The 20778-nt window shown below is 44.6% G+C and overlaps 1 protein-coding gene and 1 non-coding gene across 4 annotated transcripts in view; both read left to right on the top strand.

Annotated features, from left to right (window-relative positions):
* Nucleotides 1-20778, top strand: part of ZNF341 (zinc finger protein 341) — a 50165-nt gene that overhangs the window by 13914 nt on the left and 15473 nt on the right. For all 3 annotated transcript variants that reach the window (XM_055303087.1, XM_055303104.1, XM_055303096.1), the window contains 6 exons: nucleotides 702-953; nucleotides 4986-5181; nucleotides 6927-7017; nucleotides 8756-8949; nucleotides 11196-11386; nucleotides 15713-15921. In XM_055303087.1, the coding sequence (XP_055159062.1) occupies nucleotides 702-953; nucleotides 4986-5181; nucleotides 6927-7017; nucleotides 8756-8949; nucleotides 11196-11386; nucleotides 15713-15921 (1133 nt within the window). The remainder of the gene's footprint in view (nucleotides 1-701; nucleotides 954-4985; nucleotides 5182-6926; nucleotides 7018-8755; nucleotides 8950-11195; nucleotides 11387-15712; nucleotides 15922-20778) is intronic.
* On the top strand, nucleotides 20198-20304 carry LOC129498708 (U6 spliceosomal RNA). The gene has a single exon (XR_008662185.1). It is a non-coding gene; the product is annotated as a U6 spliceosomal RNA (small nuclear RNA).

The raw sequence follows: 20778 nt of genomic DNA, 5'->3' as shown, positions 1-20778 counted from the left end.
GTTGTATTCTTGGCTGTGGTTTATTCCTGACAAAGGATCAGCAAGGGGAAAATACATCAGCTGGGGTCTGGAGGAATCCAGGCATAGGTTTCTACTGTTCCTCCTCTTGGGGAAATGGGGAGAGATTACATAAAACACTTTCCCCTCCAGCAGTGAAGAGCAGCAACATGTGTACATGTTTCTGCCCAGGAAGCACACCTAAGATTTGAGGGCCAGGGCTTTAATTGGGGATTGCACATGTAGGTGCTGCAGTGACCAAAATCCCAGACTCTTAGAAGGAAAGGAAGTATTCACTACAGATCACACTGTCCATACAGTCTAAGTAACCTGGTACAGAATGATCAGTGCCCTAGGTGAGCAAAATAGCTTTATTGATCATAGGCAACCTTCCACAAGGCAGATTCTCAGAGGCCATTCAAGAGCTGGTCCCACAAGCAAGCCCTCCTAAGACAGCAGCGTTAGGACTGCTTGATCAACTCAGTCATGTATAAGAGAAAAGGGGCAATGGCACCCAGCTGATGCTTCCTCCGTATTGTTCTATGACTGTGTTACCACGTGTCCTGTCAGTGCTGTTCTCTGAGCTGCCTGGTGAGGGGCTCTTTTTTCCATGTGGCTAGCTAAGGCAAATGTCCTTCCTCACTGGTAAGAAGACAGCTGCTATCAAGAGGATGTGACACTTTAATTTTCTCTTCTGATTTCAGAGCAGCCTGAACATGCATTCTGCACCCAGCTACCTCACCCAGCCTCCGCCACCTCCTCCACCCCCTCCACCACTGCCCCCACCTCCACCGCCCCAGCCACCCCCACCCCCACCCCAGAGCCTGGGCCCCCCTGGGCGTGCCAACCCTGGCGGAAATGGCGTGGTGGAGGTGTACAGTGCCACAGCGCCCCTGGCTGGGAGTGGCACAGTGGAGATCCAGGCATTAGGAATGCAGCCCTACCCACCCCTGGAGGTGAGCAGAGATTGGGATTTGGGGTGGAGGTGGAGAAACTGGTTATGGTTATCATGGGTAATCTGAACCTTTCCCAAGCACCAGCTGTGTGCCAGACACTGTGCCAGAGGTACCATGGGAGATAAGGATATACCCAGATCAGGGGTGTATCCACATCATGGGAGAGGACTTTATTTTTTTTTTTAAGATTTTATTTATTTATTTATTTATTTATTTATTTATTTATTTATTTGAGAGAGAGAAAGAGGATGCATGAACGTGGGGGGGGGTGGCAGGTGAAGAGGGAGAAGCAGACTTCCTGCTGAGCAGAGAGCCCGACGTGGGGCTTGATCCCAGGACCCCGAGATTGTGGCTTGAGCTGAAATCAAGAGTCGGATACGCAAGGCGCCCCAGTCTCTTACATTTTTAATAAGCTAGATATATGGGCTAGCTATGGTTGTGTAAGCAATATCCATAGAACCTCAGTGGTATACAGCAAAATGTATTTATTGTTCTTGCATGGACATTGCTTGGCAGTTCTGCTGATCTTGGCTCTAGGTGTCTGGAGATGGCAGCTGTCAGCTGCTCTAGGATGGCTTGTGGTGGGATGAGTTGGGTGACCCAGCTCTGCTCCAATGCATCTCTCATCCTCTAGCAGGTTAGCCAGGCATGTTCTCACAGCAGCAGTGGAGGTGCAGTAATGCAAGCAGAAATGCTTGTGGCCTCTTGGAGCTTAGGCTTGTGACGGAGTCACTTTTATTGGTCAAAGCAGGTCACAAGGCCAGCTTAGATTTAAGTAGTAGGGAAAAAGATGCCACATCTTTATGGGAAAAGCTGCAAATCATACTGCGAAGGGCACAGGTATTGGGAGTGATAGAATCGAAACCATGGTGCCATCAGTACACCATGTACCACACTAATTCTCTGCTACAAGCTCAAGGTACTCAGAGTTCAGAACCTGCCCAGACCCCAGTGCTAGGAGGTGTGTTTCTGACAGCAAGAGCCTGCCTACACTTGAGGTCACATTAATTCCCACTCACCTGGCCATATAGACATTCCACGTCAGGGAGCATACATATCTAAAGAGAACCAGACCAATGGGAAAATCCCACCACCAGCCACATAATGCTATGAGAGCCTGCAGAGGATTTGTCCTAACCAGGGGGAATAGAGCAAGCTTCCCTTTGTTTAGTTAAAAAAACAACAACAACAAATTAAGTCAGTGAGATGCTGAGAGTATGGTGGTGGCCCATATGCAGAGAGGGCCAGACCAGAGCGAGTGCTGTTTATTTCCATGAGGACAAGGGTGCTCTTTGAGGGCAGAGTCTTCTTTGATTTGGCATCCTTAGCCCGTAGCAGAGTCCCTGGCCTGAGGTATACCTCTAATAGGTATCTGAAATAGGGCCCTCTGACCTCAGTCTTCTCTCCTCTGAAATGAGAACTCCCGTTTATCCTCTGAGGCTAAAGAGAGCAAACCCTATGGCAGTCATGTAATTGCTCAGTAATGACTTGAATGATGGGTAAATTCATCCATGTGGTACATATTTATCAAGTGCTGTATTGGTCAAGAAAATAGGGACCACTCTAGGTCTTTCTGGCAAAGGGATTTAATATATGAGGTCAGGTGCTTAGAAAGGTGGCTTGGGAAGGGCTAGATGGAGCAAAAAGAAGAGCTGGCGGTGTCACTGGTTTTCAAATATACTGTTGTGGCTTGGTCCAGAGGGCCAGGATGCTCCTGCCTGGCCCAGAGGTGGGGAAGCTATAGGATTCTGTTGCTGCCCTGTTGTCCTCGAAGCTAGTGGTCAGGAGGGGATTGTAGAGTTCAGCCAACTACTCCAAAAGTTAGGACTGCAGACCTTCCTGTCTCCCACCACTGCTGCCAGAGGAAAGCAGTTTCTACCTCCCTCTGCCTTCCAGATATCATGTACGTGCTTCTCATGGGCACTACCTAATGTGTGCTCAGAACCTTGCTGGCAAGGGAGTCAGAGTGTGCATATCAGGGGAGAGCCTGGAGGGGTGTAGGAATGGCATCCAAGGCCAACAGACAAGATCTAGCAGAAGCACCTACTATTATCACGTGGTGCCATATTGGATGCCCGATACCTACATCCACGGATATCACCTGTTTGGTTCCTGGACCTAATTCCAATGTTGGGTGGGGTCCCATCTCCCACCCCCAATGCTAAGCAATTCTCAGACAGCAGCACAGTGTCCAAGAATCCCAACTCAACTCTGATGCTATCTACCTGGAGATAACAGCAAATTCCACAGGTTAAAGGTTCAGTCCTGCAAGATTATCCTCACCCCCACTTTATCCAGTTGCAAGCAACCTATGCTTCTGATGGACAGACCACAGATTGGAGGTTCCAGAGACCTTCTCCTTAGGTTCTATTAATTTGCTAGAACAGCTCACGGAACTCAGGGGAACATTTACGTTTATCAGTTTGTTAAAGGATATAATAAAGGATACAGATCAACATGTATCCAATGAAGAGATACGTGGGGTAAGGTATGGGGAAGGGGGCATGGAGCTTCTGTGCCCGCTCTGGGTGGCCACTCACCCTGCACATCCCTATGTTCACCAACCTGGAAGCTGTCCAAACCCAGTCCTTTGCAGTTTTTATGGAGGCTTTATTACATAATCATGATTATGTCATTGGCTGTGGCTGATTCAACCTCCAGCTTTTCCTCACTCCCCAGAGGTTGGGGTATGGGACTGAATGTTCTGACCCATCTGTCAGATAGTTGGTCCTCTCAGCAACCAGCCTGCCCTTGGATCAGGGCCAAAAGCTACTTTCATTAATAATAAAACAAAAAAAAAATAAATAAGATACCCATTTCACTTTTATGGCTTTGAAGCATTTTCAGGATCTGTGGACAAAGACCAAATATATCTGACAAATATGTTTTGGTTATCTGAACAAGTGCATATTTTTATACATCATTATATTATAATATATAAATGAATTCACTGATTCAGTAAATATTTATTGAATGCCCACTCTGTGCCAAGGATTACTCCAGGTTTGGGGATAGAACAGTTAACAAAAAGAGACCAAAAGTCCCTGCCTTCATGGAACTAGGCAGATAATAGATAAGTAAGTAAAACACATAATTTATTAAATAATGATAATTCTACAAAGAAAAAAAAAAGCAGAGAAGGATAGGAAGCAAAATTTTTGTTAGGCCAGCCTGGGAAAACCAGTGAATAATGAGTAAATCATTGAATTAATGAATTTTTCACAATGCCCCAGTGTTATGATGTAAGCTTAGTGTTAACTAGGTTTGAGTAGCTCAGAATTCATTTGATGTGAATGAATTTCTTGTAGTTTCAGTGTCAGTTCTCAGATGAGAGATACCTACTGGATTAGGCAGGGTTAGTTAGGAAGTGGGGTTGCTGGTGAGGGCACAGATCCTTCTGACTTCCTGGTTCTCCTGTGCTAACAAACTCCTCCTAGTACCAGTAATGCAGTAGCAGTAGCTAAGGTTTATTGAGTATTTACTATATGCTGGCACCATTCTAAGCTTTTTACATGTTAACTAATTTTATCCTCACAAACAACCCAACGAGAGGAGTACTCTGATTATTCCCATTTTACAGATATGAAATTGAGAGATTTTTTTTTCTTTAAGATTTTTATTTATTTATTCATGAAAGAGAGACAGAGACAGAGACATAGGCAGAGGGAGGCAGGCTCCTAGACCTCCCAGGACCTGGGACCATGACCTGAGCCAAAGGCAGACGTTCAAACACTGAGCCACCCAGGTGCCTCCAAACTGAGAGATGTTAAAAGACTTACCAAGATCACTTAGAAAAATAAGTGGCAGAGTCTAACCTAACCCCTCCAAAGCTGCTTTTAGCGTGTCGGCTCCATTAAGTTCTATAAGGTCTTGGGAGTAACTGGAATCACTGAGCCAGATGAAGGGGTTAGGATTGTGATGTAGGTGGGAAGTGGCTGAGATTAGCCAGGGCCACAGTAAGGGTCCCCCTGGCTTGTATAGTTCTTTTCTATCCTTTCCAGGCCTATCTTCCTAACTGTGCTGACCTTCTAGGTGCCAAACCAGTGTGTGGAGGCTCCAGTATACCCCACACCTCCGGTATACAGCCCTGGCAAACAGGGATTCAAACCGAAAGGACCAAACCCTGCTGCCCCCATGACCAGTGCCACGGGGGGCACAGTGGCCACCTTTGACTCCCCACCAACGCTGAAGACCCGACGGGCTAAAGGTGCCAGCGGACTCCCAGAAGGTGGGCCCACAGCTTACCAGGGGCATCTCTCCTCAGCATTCAATTGTCCATAAGGCTGCCTAGTTCTGGTCTTTCCATTTGTGTTGGTTTGGATTAAGTTTGGTTGTGTGTAGTGAAAAATCCAAAATAAGAGTGACTTTAAATGATAGAATTTTATTTTTCTCCTGTGTGAAACAAGGCCAGTGACAGGTATTTTGGAAATTGTGTCCTTATGTGGTCATCAGGCCCCCATATTTCTTCTGTTTTTTTGCTCTGCTACCCCTCGGGCATAGCTGCTTTTTTATTTATTATTATTATTTTTTAGTTTATTTATTTGACAGAGCACGAGCCAAGGAGTGGCAGGCAGAGGAAGAGGGAGAAGCAGGTTCCCCGCTGAGCAGGGACCCCTACATAGGGCCTGGGATCTCAGGACCCTGGGATCATGACCTGTGCTGAAAGCAGACACTTAAGTGACTGAGCCACCCAGGCGCCCTTATAGCTTCTGTTATCAGGGTGCCTTATCACGTAATATGGCTGCTGGAGTTCCACTCATCAATTTCATATTCCAAGCAGTAAAAAGAATAGAAGGGGCATCTCCCAGCTTCTAGAAGTTCTGCATGATGCTTTCACTTAGATCTCATTGATCACAACTCAGTCATATGACTATCTCTAGCTGCAAAGGAATCTGGGAAATGTCTCTTTTAGCTAGGAACATTGATGTTCCCATTATTCAGGGGATTTCTGAGGAAAGGAGGGGGCAGTTGGTGTCACAAAGGCAAGCAGCAGTGTCTGTCACCCCTTCAGAGGTGCTAAGGATGGGACGGGCAGTGTTAGAAAGTGGTGGTAGAAGGGGAGGGCACAGAAATCAAGGATTTTTTAGGGGCTTTCCGGTCAACTACTTCTATCCCTCCTTTTACAAATATATATTGAGTGTCTGTGTGCCAGGCTCAGTGTCCGGTACTGAGGACCGAGCATCATGGTCCATGATTTCTCTGCCCTCAGTTACAAGTTAATGGGAAAGACACACAGGGAAAACAGGATAATTGTTTATGGGATGCTCCAGGAAGGAGATTAACAGGGTACTATGATTGAGAATAATGGGGAGAGACTGGAAAATGATGCTACTTCTCTATCTAGGGATGAGAAGGAAGCAGCTTTGTGGCTATCTGAGGGATGAGCATACCAGGCAAGGAGGAACAACAGGTGCACAAGCCCTGAAGTGGGACCATGCTTAATGTTTTTCAAGGTTAGCAAGGAGTCCACTGCAGCTGGATGGAGAGAAGGATGAGGTTGGCAGGAAGCAGAGGATGCATAGCCCTGTAGGCTACAGCAGAGAGGTTGGATTTTTTTTTTTTTAAGATTTTATTTATTTATTCATGAGAGACACAGAGAGAGAGAGGCAGAGACACAGGCAGAGGGAGAAGCAGGCTCCATGCAGGGAACCTGATGCCAGACTCGATCCCGGGTCTCCAGGATCACACCGTAGGCTGAAGGCGATGCTAAACCGGTGGTTGGATTTTTATCCAAGGGCAGAGGGGAGCCTTTCAGAGATTGTTCTACTCTTCTAGCCAGAACATGTCCCGGGCTTTCCTCCTCCAGGCAGTGTTAGAGGCTCTGTGCTTCTTCCCCTGCCTGTCCATGGGTTTGGACCTCCCAGGGTCTGGGCTTTCTGGCCCCACGTCCAACACATAGAATAGTAGGAGGCTGCTCTTGTTGCCTTCAATTATACACTAGCCTCACACGCCCACCCCAACTTTGTTTTTCAGCTGCAGGGAAGCCAAAGGCTCAGAAACTCAAGTGCTCATACTGTGACAAGTCATTCACCAAAAACTTCGACCTGCAGCAGCACATCCGAAGGTACCCAGGTGTGGTGGGGCAGGTGGCTCCTCGGCAGCCCAGGTCAGGAGGCCATCCACAGTAGAAACAAGGCTCCCTCTCAGTCCTCTTGCCAGGGTGGTGACCTGACCCCATCCATTCTGTTATGGTTCTCAGACCTCTGGTCCAAGGCAGGTCAGTTTTTCCCTCTTCTGTTTCAGGAGCAGTAGGAGGGATCTATGAGAGCTTTGGGGCCTGCCTACTATGGTAGGGAAAGTCTGAGCCAGGTGCAGTGAGGGGAGAAATGTACTGCAACTATAGGGCCTTTGCCAGTGTGAGGGGTACCTCAGTTCTAACCTCTGCAGAAAGGGCTGACCTCAAGGGCTGCCACAGTCTGCAAATATGACTCCATGAGGGTCTGTTCACTCAGGACTACGTGCTACTTTCTGCCTGAGAACATGCAGGGAGCCCCTCTGGGCCTTGGCTTTTCCATCTGTAAGTGTGTGTGTGGGGGATCTTGTTCACTCTTTTTCACAGAGTGGGATACGTTGGTACCTGAGATGATTTTAGGTGGCTTGTGGTTATGGTGTTGAGAAATTCTGAAAGATGTAGAAAATTATTCTCTTTTTGAATTCTTTCAATCTTTGAAGCATCAAAGAGGAAAGTCTCCATTTGGGTGCTAGTCTGTTTTGAACACCTCTCACGTACTTGCTCATTTTTTATAGCAAAGAGAGAAGGAGAGAGCGCGTGGTCGCGTTCATATGTATATACCTCAGATTCCAATCGTGGCAGGCAGGGTCTCATGACCCTGAGATCAAGAATCAGATGCTTAACTGACTGAGCCACCCAGGTGCCCCAGCACTATTGACATTTTATATCACATCATTGTTTTTTGAGAGGGGCTAATCTGTGCTCGGTAGAGTGCTTAGCTGCATCCCTGACCTCTAACATTAGATGCCAGTGGCACCTCTCACTCCTCAGCTATGACAATCTAAAATGTCTCCAAATATTGCCAAATGTCCTCTGAAGGGCAAAATCAGACTCAGTTCTGAGACCCACTAATCTACACTAGTGCCGTTCAATAGAACTTTCTGCAGGGATGGAAATGCCCAAATTGGCACTGTCCAGTAGGGTAGCCACTAACCATATGGGGCTACTGAGCACTTGAAATGTGACTAGTATGACTAAGAAACTGCATTTTTAATTTTTAATTTAACTTAATTTTAATGAATTTAAATAGTCCAGTGTGGTTTGTGTTAACCTTGTTGGACAATGCAGCTCTATAGATCTTAATAATATTGTTTTATAAGTTATTGCATTTTTCATTACTTTTTATTGATAAGTGGTTTCCCATATAATGATAGGAAGCTTAATTTTTTAATTATTTTAAGTTTGAAAAATTGGATTGATTTGAAGGTAGATATTAAGTAATGGTTACAAGTGCTATGCTGTGATTGTACTATTTCTTCTTCAAAGAATAAAATCCTGATTTAAGTAGGCTTAAACAGTTAGGAAATGTTTTATCTCACAGTATGAGATGGCAACAGAGAAGACCAGCTCTAGGGCTGGTTGATTCAGCAACTCAGTAAAGTCACTGGGAGCCCAGGGTCTGTCTGTCTCTGGCCTGGCTGCTTGTCCTCATGGTGTCAGCAGCTTGTCACTAGATAGCTAACGGCACCCAGGATGCTCCGCCTGGGCCTTCTTGGGGGCTATGAGCTCCTCTGCTGAGGTCACATCCCAGCTCGTACATGAGAGTGCTGACCAGCTTTGTTTCCCACAGCCATACTGGGGAGAAGCCCTTCCAGTGCATTGCATGTGGCCGTGCCTTTGCCCAGAAATCTAATGTCAAGAAACACATGCAGACTCATAAGGTGTGGCCTCCAGGACGTAGCGGTGGCACTGTCTCTCGCAACTCTGTGACCGTACAGGTCATGGCCCTCAACCCCAGCAGGCAGGAAGATGAGGAAAACGCAGGTAGGTAGAATTGAGGAATGCCGTTGTTCCCATACCTGTTCTTTGAAGCTTTGTGGGTTTCATTCCTAGCTGTGTGATCTTGGGCAACCGTCTTGACCCCTCTGGGCTTCAGTCTACTTCATCTATAAAGTGGTGCATAGCATGAAAGGAGGGATGGCAAATATACAGGAAGCCTGGCCTTACTCTAATACTGTGCCCATGGTAGACAACACTAATCAATCACCTGTCTTTTTTGCTGCGCATGGAATCTGCCTCAGAATCTGCTTTCACTGTATTGCTCCAGGCAGTCACTATCAACTGACTTGAAATTGAAACCTGTTTGACTTCCATGGGCAGATGGTCTCCAAAGCTCCTTTATACTTTGTAGGATTCTCACACGAGCCATCACTTGTCCCTGTGCTGATGATCATGTCCTTGATATTGGTTTAATTCCTTTTCTATATGGGGGTTGAGGACTACTAGGCCTAGAGCAGTACTGTTAACAAAAATGTAATATGAACAAACTTTCTAGTAGCTACATAAAAACAATTTAAAAAAAAAAAAAGGCAAAATTAGGGACACCTGGGTGGCTCAGTGGTTGAGCGTCTGCCTTTGGCTCAGGGCATGATCCAAGATTGAGTCTTGCATCAAGCTCCCCACAGAGAGCCTGCTTCTCCTTCTGCCTGTGTCTCTGCCTCTCTCTCTCTCATGAATAAATAGATAAAAATCTTTTAAAAATTAATTTTAATCATTTTTAACCAAATATATTATCATCTTAACATATAATATAAATAAGTTATTGTGGGTTTTTTTTAAGATTTTGTTTATTTATTCCTAAGAGACACACAGAGAGAGGCAGAGACATAGGCAGAGGGAGAAGCAGGCTCTTTGTGGGGAACTTAATGCTGGTCTCGATCCTAGGACCCCGGGATCATGACCTGAGTCAAAGGCAGATGCTCAATCACTGAGCTACCCAGGTGCCCCAGGAAATTTTTTTTAAAGATTTTATTTATTTATTTAAGAGAGAGAGAGAGAGAGAGAGAGACAGACAGAGCTCAAGTGGAGGATGAAGAGCAGAGGGAGAAAGAGAAGCAGACTCCCCATTGAGCGGGAGACTGATGTGGGGCTCCATCCCAGGACCCTCAAATCATGACCTGATCTAAAAGCAGACACTTCCACCAACTGAGTCACCCAGGCACCCCAATATAAGGAAATTATTAATAAAATATTTTATATTCTTTTTTATACTGTTTTCAAAATCCAGGGTATATTTATGTTTATAGCATGTCTGGATATGGACCAGACACATTTCAAGTTCTCAGTCATCACATGTGGCTCATGGCCACTGTATTGGACGGTGTAGGCCCAGGGCCTAAGCCTGTCCTGTTTAGTCCCATGATTGAGCAATGCTTGTCACATACCAGCTAACAAAGGGGGTGTTTTGCTGCACCAGCAGCGTGTGACCACTTTTGTTTGACCCTCCTGTTGGAACTAGCCCTACAGTGTGTTTAGCCATTCTTTGTGTGCCCTGTATATATTTTTGAGCTCTTTGGGGGAGGAATCTTTTTTCTTTTCTTTCTTTTCTTTTCTTTTCTTCTTTTTTCTTTTTTTTCTTTTCTTTTCTTTTCCTTTCTTTTCTTTTCTCTTTTTCTCTCTTCTCTTCTTCCTTCCCTTCCCTTCCCTTTCTTTTCTTTTCTTTTCTTTTCTTTTCTTTTCTTTTCTTTTCTTTTCTTTTCTTTTCTTTTCTTTTCTTTTCTTTTCTTTTCTTTCTTTTTCTTCTTTTCTTTTCTGTTCCTACAGTGCCTGGCACCAGGGGTTCAACCATATAGCAAATATTTATGGAGGCCTACTGTGGAGGCCCCTGTTCTCAGAAAGTGAGGGAAGAACAGCTAAACAAATGATTGTAATTAAAACAAGGAGTCGGGGAGGCATGATGAATACAGCTAGGAGTAGTGTTTGGGATTTTTAGCAACCACAGAGAGGCGGAGGGAAAGGCCAGTAGGGGAGATTTAAGGCAACAGCAATTTACCAATCAGGATGTAAGTATTCAGGAGGTGAGCATCTGGAATGGCTGTATCAGTACACAAAGCTGACTGTGAGTGTAGCGCCTTGAGTACAGTGTCCATCACCAAGCACGTGGTAGGTGGCAGGGTAAATCCAGCAACACACAGGAGGTGCTCTGTGGGTCCTTCCAGAATGTCATGGCTCCCTGTCCTGACTCGTCCCCTGCCCTTCTCAGTGACTTCATCCCTGGTTTTCGTCTGTAGGGTTGGGCCAGTCCCTGTCGAGTGCCCCACAGCCTCAGGCCTTGCCCGAAGCAGGTGAGGATGAAGGGGACAAATTGGAGGCCAAGCAGGTCGTTCTCATTGACAGCTCCTACCTATGCCAGTTCTGCCCCAGCAAGTTCAGCACCTACTTCCAGCTCAAGTCCCACATGACCCAGCATAAGAATGAGCAGGTAAGTGTGTGGTGGGCAGCAGAGGTCACAACCAACCTAGGCATGAGCCTTGGCTGGTGTTAGGCTCTTGAACCCTGCCCAGGAAGGGCCAGGAATGGGCCCCACTGCAGTGAGCTACCATCTAACCACTTGTGTTAGGCCAGGCTTACCCTCTCTGTGTGGGGTCAGCTTCCTGCGTCATGATGTTGCTAGGCCATGATAGGAAACTCACCTCTTAGGGGTTATATAATGGAGAAATCAAACAGGAGAAAAACAAACAAACAAACAAACAGGAGAAAAATTCTTAATACCCCAAGAAAATCTCATGTCTAAACACCTACCTTTGAGGATTTAGGGCCCTAAATCTAAGTCTTTTTTTTTTTTTTTTAATTAAGATGTAATTTGCATCCCACAAAATTCACCCCTTTTAAAGTGTACACTTCAATAATGCCTGGGTGGCTCAGTCAGTTAAGCATCTGACTCTTGATTTTGGCTCAGATCATGATCTCAGGGTGGTGAGATTGAGTCTTGCATCCAGCTCTGCTCTGGGCTTGGAGCCGGCTTAGGTTTCTCTCTCTCCCTCTTCCTCATGCCCCTCCTCCTACTCAGGTACATGTGCTCGCTCTCTCTCTCCTTCTCTCTACAGTAAATAAAACGGGACACCTGGGTGGCTCAGCGGTTGGGCATCTCCCTTCAGCTTGGGGTGTGATCCCAGGGGTCCTGGATAGGGTCCTGCATTGGGCTCTTTGCAGGGAGCCTGCGTCTCTGCCTCTCTCTCTGTGTCTCTCATGGATAAATAAATAAAATCTTTACAAACAAACAAATAAATAAAATCTTTTAAAAAAAAGAAAATTCAGAAAAATCTAAAGAATGTATAGGTTGGGTGCACCTGGGTGGCTCAGTAGATTGGATGTCTGCCTTTGGCTTAGGTCATGATCCTGGAATCCTGGGATCCAGCCCCGTGTCAGGTTCCATGCTCAGTGGGGACTCAGCTTCTCCTTCTCCCTGTCCCTCTGCCCCTCCTCCCACTTATGCTTGCTCTCTGTCACTCACTCACTCTCTTAAATAAATAAAACACTTTTTAAAAAAAATTTTTATTTATTCATGAGAGACACAGGAGCCTGATGTGGGACTCCATCCCTGGACCCCGAGATCATACCCTGAGCTGAAGTCAACCACTGAGCCACCCAGGTGTCACTCAAATAAATAAAATCTTTTTTAAAATTTTAAAAAAACAAAGAATGTATAGGTTGAGGAATGTATCTATTATATGCTGGACACTTGCTAAATGCTTTACATTCAATATTTTTTTAATCTTCATAACAGCCTTAGAGATAGGCATTTCCAGTATATCCAAATGAAGAAACTAAGGCCCAGAGGGGCAAAGTGACCTATCCAGATCCACAGTGCCAGTAACTGACTGGGTCAGAGCTCAAAGCCAAACCCCATGTCATTAACCGCCTTGCAGTATATCCTCCCCAGAATGCAGCACAAAATCCACCATATTTTGTAAAGCTTCTATTTTTCTTATTATAATTGGGATCTATATACACATATAGTTTTGAATTGTACTTTTTTTTCTGATAACTTTTTTTCTTAACCTTTTCTCTTGGAAGAATTATAGAGTCACAGAAAGTTGCAAAGATAGTAGGGAGAGATCCCTTATACCCTTCAGTCAGTTTCCCTCCATGATTACATCTTACATAAGTACAGCCTGATAGCTACACTAGGAAACTGACATGAGTATAAAGCATATGTATAGTTCTTTGCCATTTTACTACCTGTGTAGGTTTGTACTGCAATCGCAGCCTATTCCATCACCACAAAGATCTTTCTTGTTCCACCCCTCATTAGTTACACCTGCTTTTCTCTTCTGCAATATCCTCAGCCTCTGCAAGCCACTAATCAGTTTGTATTTATAAGTTTGTCATTTTGAGAACGTTGTAAGTGGAATCATCCCTATGGGGCCTTTTGAGATTTTTTTTTTGAGATTTTTTTTTTTTTAATAAGCATAAATTCTCTTGAGATTTGTGCTTTCTATTTTTTTTTAAAGATTTTATTTATTTATTCATGAGAGACACAGAGAGAGGCAGAGACATAGGCAGAGGGAGACGCAGGTTCCATGCAGGGAGCCCGATGTGGGACTCAATCCTGGAACTCCAGGATTATGCCCTGAGCTGAAGGCAGATACTCAATTGCTGAGCCACCCAGGCATCCCTGCGCTTTCTATTTTTTAACCTAATTTTATATTGAAAATTTTCTCATGTCACTGTTTTTAAAAAACATAATTTTTAACAGCTATATTTTTTAAAATCCCAATGTTTTAATATGCGGGATATGAACTGTGTTTTGCTGTTGTAAGCAAAACCATGGTAAGCATCACTATAATCAAATCTTCGTCCAAATCTCTAACTTTTCTCTTACCCTAGATCCCCAACGGGGGATTGAGGAACTTAAGCTAGAATACCCTTGGGGAAAATCGCAAAAAACTTTGACTCAAACTGCTTAGACAATTAAGAGGTTTGTCATTACACATAATAAGAAAACCCAAGATTGGGCAGCTCCAGGCCTGAGATGGTCAGTTGACTTAATCCAACATCAGGGTCCCTGTGTCCTTCCAGCTCTTGTCTCTACCACCTCAGGGTATGACCTTATTCTGTACTGACAGATTGTCTGTGTTCCTGGGATGGTAGTCACTCTTTGTAGGCAGTAGTCCAGACACAGCAAACACGGGCTATCTTCTCTGTGTCTCTTCTAGGAGCAAGAAAACTTTTCCTAGAAGCCCTCTGTAGATCTCTCATCAGTCAAAGACAGTGCATGTGCTCTGTCACTTAGGAACTCATTATTACTCTGCAAATAATAGAAAATAATAGACATAACTAGTTAACTAGTTAGGGTTTTATCTCCCTTATGTTACAAGATGTCTGTAAGTAAGCAATGTTGGGCTTGTATAGCAGGTCAGATATGTCATTGTAGACTCAGGCTTCTTCTGGTTTTCGGCCCTGCCATCTTTAGCCTGTGACTTTGATCTTAAAGATTGCATGATAGCTGCTATATCTGCAGATATCACCTGCTTTCCAGTCTGTATTCCAGTCAGGACAAATGAGAAAAATGGAAGGGATTTCTCTTTAAAAGCTTTTGCCTTTTGTGTTATAGAAGTAATGCCTTCCCTAAGGACTACTGCCTGCATATCACTGGCAAGAAAGGAGCTACGTGGCTGATACTAGATGCCAGGGAGCCAGGGAGATCAAGTATTTTAACTGGGCATGTTGCCACCCTGCGCAAATCAGGGTTCACTTTGTTAGGAAGAACGAGCAAATGGAATTATACAGGCAATCGGGAGTATACTTGTCAAAGTATAATTTTCAAAATTTAAAAATATAACTCTCATATAAATAACAGTGAGCATGAGCCAGAATTTTACATAACTCATTAATAAGGAAATTAAAAGGATGACAAAGCCAGTTCAGATGAGGATCTAAGAGACTGGTATTTATACCTATGTATAATTCTGCCAGTAAAAAAAAAGGAATATTCTTTTTTTTTTAAGATTTTATTTATTTATTCATGAAAGACACATAGAGGCAGAGACATAGGTAGAGGGAGAAGGAGGCTCCCTGTGGGGACCCTGACATGGGACTCAATCCCAGAATCCCAGGATCACAATCTGAGCCAAAGGCAGATGCTCAGCCACTGAGCCACCCAGGTGCCCCTAGAAAGGAATATTCAAATAAGATCGCTAAGGTAGATACAAATCTGGTGAACGTCCTATAGGGCAATAAAACCCATGACCTTTGGGGATATCTTTTCTACCTACAAAAATCATTTATATTGGATCTGTTTTTTGCAAATTAGTATTTAACTCTAGAATCTGGATCCTGATCAATAGTAAATGGTCAAAGCAAGGCACATCCCCCAGAGTGAGATGCCCTAGGCAGGCTTGTTAGACAGAACTTCTCAAAGTGAGGTGCCCAAAGCAGCAGCTTCAGCTTCCATCACCTGGGTACTTGTTAGGAATGTACATATTCGGGCCACCCACACCTGCTGGATCAGATGCTCTGGGAATGGTACCCAACAATATGTTACTGCAATGAACCCTCACATCGGAGAGCCACTACTGTGGTACAACACCAGAAGGACACAATATTGTCTTTTTATTGTATTTCCAGGTTTGGGATAAGTTTTCTAAATATACCCAGGTCACACAGCACCTGAGGGAAAGGTAATGGGGCCTTGTGACTGGCTAAGCAGAGAGGATTCTCTAATCAAAACAAAACAGAGATCCAGCAGCAGGGGGAGCAGGGGAGCAGTCTGCCTTCCCTCACCTGGTCTCTGTCTTCCCTCAAGGTATACAAGTGTGTGGTCAAAAGCTGTGCACAGACGTTCCCAAAGCTCGACACATTTCTGGAGCATATCAAGAGCCACCAGGAGGAGCTAAGCTATCGCTGCCACCTCTGTGGCAAGGACTTCCCGTCTCTCTATGATCTGGGTGTGCACCAGTACTCCCATAGCCTCCTGCCACAGCACAGCCCCAAGAAGGACAGTGCCGTCTACAAGTATGTGCCCTTGTACTTCCCCTCTCTCTCCCTGCAGGGACCCCAGGGCTCTGCAGCCTTCTGGTTCTGACTGCTAAGGACCTGAGGGAGAAGATGTAGGCCCTCCTTATAGAATTCTTCAACTTGGTAGACATTTATCCTAAAAAATAATCTGAAAAAAAGAGAAACCAGTAGTTTTTCATTTATGATGGAAAAAGGATTTGATTTTTCCCCCAAACTAAAAATATCATGAAAATATTATTTTGATAATCTACAAAATTTAGGTGACAGTCAGAATGGTACACTGATTCTTAGAATGTGCAAGCACATATTGGAAAGCAAAAATCATAAAGATAAGATTCATTTGTTTTATAACCTACACAATTCAGTTTAAAGTTGAAGCTATAGGCTGATCCTTAGAATGACCAAAGACTGAACCAAGTGCAGATTTTTTAAAAAAGATTTTATTTATTTATTCATGAGAGACACAGAGAGAGAGGCAGAGACACAGGTAGAGGGAGAACCAGGCTCCATCAAGGAGTCTGATGTGGGACTCAATCCCAGGACTCCAGGATCATGTCCGGTGCTGAAGGCAGACACTCAACCACTGAGCCACCCAGGCATCCCCCAAGTGCAGATTTCATTTGGAGTGATTTTTTTCTGACAGTCCTTTACATCACTTTAGTCTTCTGTAGTAGTCAGAGAGCATCCCTTTGGCAGAAATGAAGAAGGGCTCCCTCAGTTTTGTCACAGGCTTTGAATCCTGTTATCTTCAAATCATTCTTGTTGAGCTCTCAATCCTGTGACCATCCTCACTGAGTTTCTCTTATTTGGTTGTTTTCTGATCCCTCTTCCAGCCTTCCTGAGTTGATGGGTTATCCGCAGGCACCTAACATCATTTTCATTAGCATGAAATCCCACGTTTTTGCCTGGAGTCATTTTGTTTTGTGTTCACCTTATGTCATCGGGGAGCAGCTGCCTCACAAAACCCTGCACAGAGTGCGTGGGAATAGGTATTAGTGATAAGCAAGGAGGGGTATTTGTCAGGGGACTTCTCCCAGTTCTTAGTGAATATTTTCATGTTGGAATGGTTTTGCTTCTCTGTACAAACTTGTGTCTATAGAGATTTATCCAGTAACCTCTGTTACTCCTGGGTGACGTGTCTAGGCTTCAGATAAGTAACAACAGACCCTGCTTTTAGAATGCACAGGCTTTGGGATGCCTGGGTGGCTCAGTGGTTGAGCATCTACCTTCAGCTCAGGGCGTGATCCTAGGGTCCTAGAATTGAGGCCCACATCGGGTTCCTCACAGAGAGCCTGCTTCTCCCTCTGCCTGTGTCTCTGCCTCTCTTTTTGTGTCTCTGATGAGTGAATAAATAAAATATTTTTCAAACAAAAAAAATGCACAGGCTTCTTAGGGAGACAGGTGTGTAAATATGCTTACATGTACTGTGACAAAATGCTAATGTATATATATATATATATATATATATATATATATATTATTCATGATAGTCACAGAGAGAGAGAGAGAGGCAGAGACACAGGCAGAGGGAGAAGCAGGCTCCATGCACCGGGAGCCCGAGGTGGGATTTGATCCCGGGTCTCCAGGATCGCGCCCTGGGCCAAAGGCAGGCGCCAAACCGCTGCCCCACCCAGGGATCCCCGCTAATGTATATTTAGATATAAGGTACACAAGTACCACAGTGCGACATTGGAAGATGTCCCTAAAGCAGTGATATCTGAACTGGGTTTTAAAGGATGAATAGGAGTTTGCCAAATAGACAGTGGGTAGGGTAGAGTGTATTCCTAGTAGGAGGAACACCAAGTGTAGAGACATAAAATGAAATACCAAGTGGCTTAGAAAGATTGTTGTATAGAGTAGAAGTGGAAGAAATGATGTTAAGATGTGGCCTAGGGGAAAAAGTAGGGCCAGGGTAAAAAGGGGCCTGTAGAAACCACAAAAGCATTGAGAAATTGACAGGGAGACCAGGCCTTAAATGGGTATGTATAGGGCAGCTTGCCCTGGAGGAGATTGAGTAGTGGAGCCAGAGAGGTAGGAAAACCAGGCAAAGCTTTGGCTAGTCAAGGGGTAGAGATTTCTGGTTAGTGATGGATAATTCCCATTTGTATTCAGGGGGCATTTTCTTTTGCTTTTGCCTTAACAATTTTTGGATTATCTGTGAGTTCCCATGACTGTGTGGCTCTCTGGAGTGAGATGCCAAAGTAAAAGGAAGAGAACACCTACTATGCGCCAAGCTCTGACTTAGGGACATTGATTTTTTTTTTTTTTACCACATTTGTTTTGTTATATTCTAAGCTATTTGAGGATAATTTGCTGACATGATGCTCTTTTACCCTTTGACTTGAGTGTACATTTTCTGGAAGTAAGGACAACCTCTTATATAAGTACTGTATAGTTATCAAAATCAGAAAGTTAAATCAATACAGTTCTGTTTCCTAATCTACAGACCTTATTCAAAAATTTGCAATTGTTTCAATAACATCTTTTATAGACAAAGTAAATGTTTTTTCTGGCTAGGGGTCTAAGCCAGGTTCACACATTACACATCAGATAGTGTGTCTTTATTCTCTTTTAAGCTGGAACAGCTGCTCATTCAGTCTTTGTCTTTCATGACTATTATATTTTTGAAGAATATAGGCCAGTTATTTTGTAGAATGTCTTCAGTTCGGATCTATCTGATTTGACCTCAAGTTAGATGCAGAATTGGCACTCTTGGCAGGAAATATCACAAAGTAATGCTCTGTCCTCAGCACATTAAATCAGCAGGCACATGACATTGGTTTGCCCCGTGTTGGGGATGTTACCTTGGATGACTTAGTGAGGGTGGCATTTCTGGGAGGAAGTTTTAATTCTTTTTTTTTTTTAAGATTTTATTTATTTATTCATGAGAGACACACACACACACACACACACACACACACAGGGGGGGGGGCAGAGACACAGGCAGAGGGAGAAGCAGGCTCCATGCAGGGAGCCCGATGCGGAATTCGATCCCGGGACTCCAGGATCACGCCCTGAGCCAAAGGCAGATGCTCAACCGCTGAGCCACCCAGGCATCCCGGCAGTTTTAATTCTAATGGTTATTGCTGAACTACCTTCCACACAAACCTGTGTCTCCTCACTGCTCAAGCTTGTGAAGTTCTTGCCATCTCCTACCTTACCCACCTGCAAGATCTCTGTCCCCCTGGGAGCTCTCTCCCACCTGACTTGCTTTTTCTTTCTTGCCATCTGGAGGCATTTAGCCCGTGGTTTTCAGAGTGTGGCCTGAGGGAGTCTGCTGGGCCTACCACAGGTGCAGCCTCCCTGTGAGTTACCCATGGTGGCCCTGGTATGCAGATGTTAGGGCCCATGTTTTTACTTTGAGCATGAATTGCCCATTTACCTGTGGCATTCCTCACTGGAATCTCATCATAAATAGGTCCATTTGTTGGCAAATGTTTTAATGATCGGGAGACTAGGGAGTGGCTTGTGACCTGAAACTGCTGTTTTGAAGGCTTGTTAGCCAGTGATGTTAAGAGTAGAGACTGTGTTTATAATGCTTTGTGATGTATGAGCAGTTTGGCACAGTTGTGTCCTTTGACTCTTGTGACAGTCTTAAGAATGAACAAGGGGCACATCCATTTGCGATTCCTACCCCATTTTATGGATGAGGAAACTGAGGGTCAGAAGCAAGCAGGTGCCAGGCCTGGATCCTTGTCTGCCTGACTCTTTCACATAACAGATTGTCACTGGCGCTCAAATCAGGTTATGAACAGGACAGATGTGGTCCCTGCCTCCAGAGCCCAATTGCTGATGAAAGAGAGATCATAATCAAGTAAGCAAGTAAATAAATAATAATCATAGATAATAAGTGCTAAGAAGAAAATAAAACTGGGTGACCTGATAGGGAGTGCCTAGGGGTAGGCCATAGGGGACAACTTGAGACAGGGTGCTCAAGGACGGCATCTCTAAGAAGGTGACATTTGAGGTGAGACCTGAAGGTTAAGAAGGTGCTACCCAAGGGAATACTTGGGGAAGAGTGTTCCAGGTAGCAGGAACATCAAGTGCAAAGGCCCTGAGGTAGGAAAGAGTTTAGTGTATTCAAGGTATATTAAGAAGGCCAGGGTGGCTGGAGCAAAATTGAAGTGAGCAGTGGAGAAAGATGAAGTCTGAGAGGTCGGAGTGGTCAAGCCACTAGAGCCTCATAAGCTGAGGTAGGGACTTCTAAGCAAAGATGTGACACGGTCTGATTTTTTTTCTTTTTTTAATTTTCATTTTTTAAAGACTCCCTCTGGTGCTCACTTCAGCAGCACATATACTAAAATTGGAATGATACAGAGAAGATTAGCATGGCCCCTGCACAAGGATGACATGCAAATTCGTGAAGCATTCCATAAAAAAAATAAAATAAAATAAAAATAAAGATTCCCTCTGGGGCTCCTGGCTGGCTCAGTCAGTAGAGCATGTGACTTTTTATCTCAGGGTCATAAGTTCAAGCTCCACATTGGGTGTGGAGCCTACTTAAAAATTTTTTTTTAAAAAAAGGAAAAGAATGGGGGTGCCTGGATGGCTCAGTCGGTTAAGTGTCTGCCTTTGGCTCAGGTCACAGTCCTGGGATGGAGCCCCTGTCCAGCTCCCTACTTGGCAGGGAGTCTGCTTCTCCCTCTTCCTCTGCATATTCCTTGGCTTGTGCGCACTCTGTCTCTCAAATAAATAAATAAAATCAAAAAAAGGGGGGGGGGCGGCGGGCAGCCCAGGTGGCTCTGCGGTTTAGTGCCACCTTCGGCCCACGGCCTGATCCTGGAGACCCAGGATCGAGTCCCACATCGGGCTCCCTGCATGGGGCCTGCTTCTCCCTCTGTCTGTATCTCTGCC

This window comes from Nyctereutes procyonoides, unplaced genomic scaffold (assembly GCF_905146905.1).
Source record: "Nyctereutes procyonoides isolate TBG_1078 unplaced genomic scaffold, NYPRO_anot_genome, whole genome shotgun sequence".
Taxonomy (NCBI): Eukaryota; Metazoa; Chordata; class Mammalia; order Carnivora; family Canidae; genus Nyctereutes; species Nyctereutes procyonoides.
The sequence above is the reverse complement of the archived record's forward strand: the minus strand, read 5'-3'. Positions and strand labels throughout refer to the sequence as shown.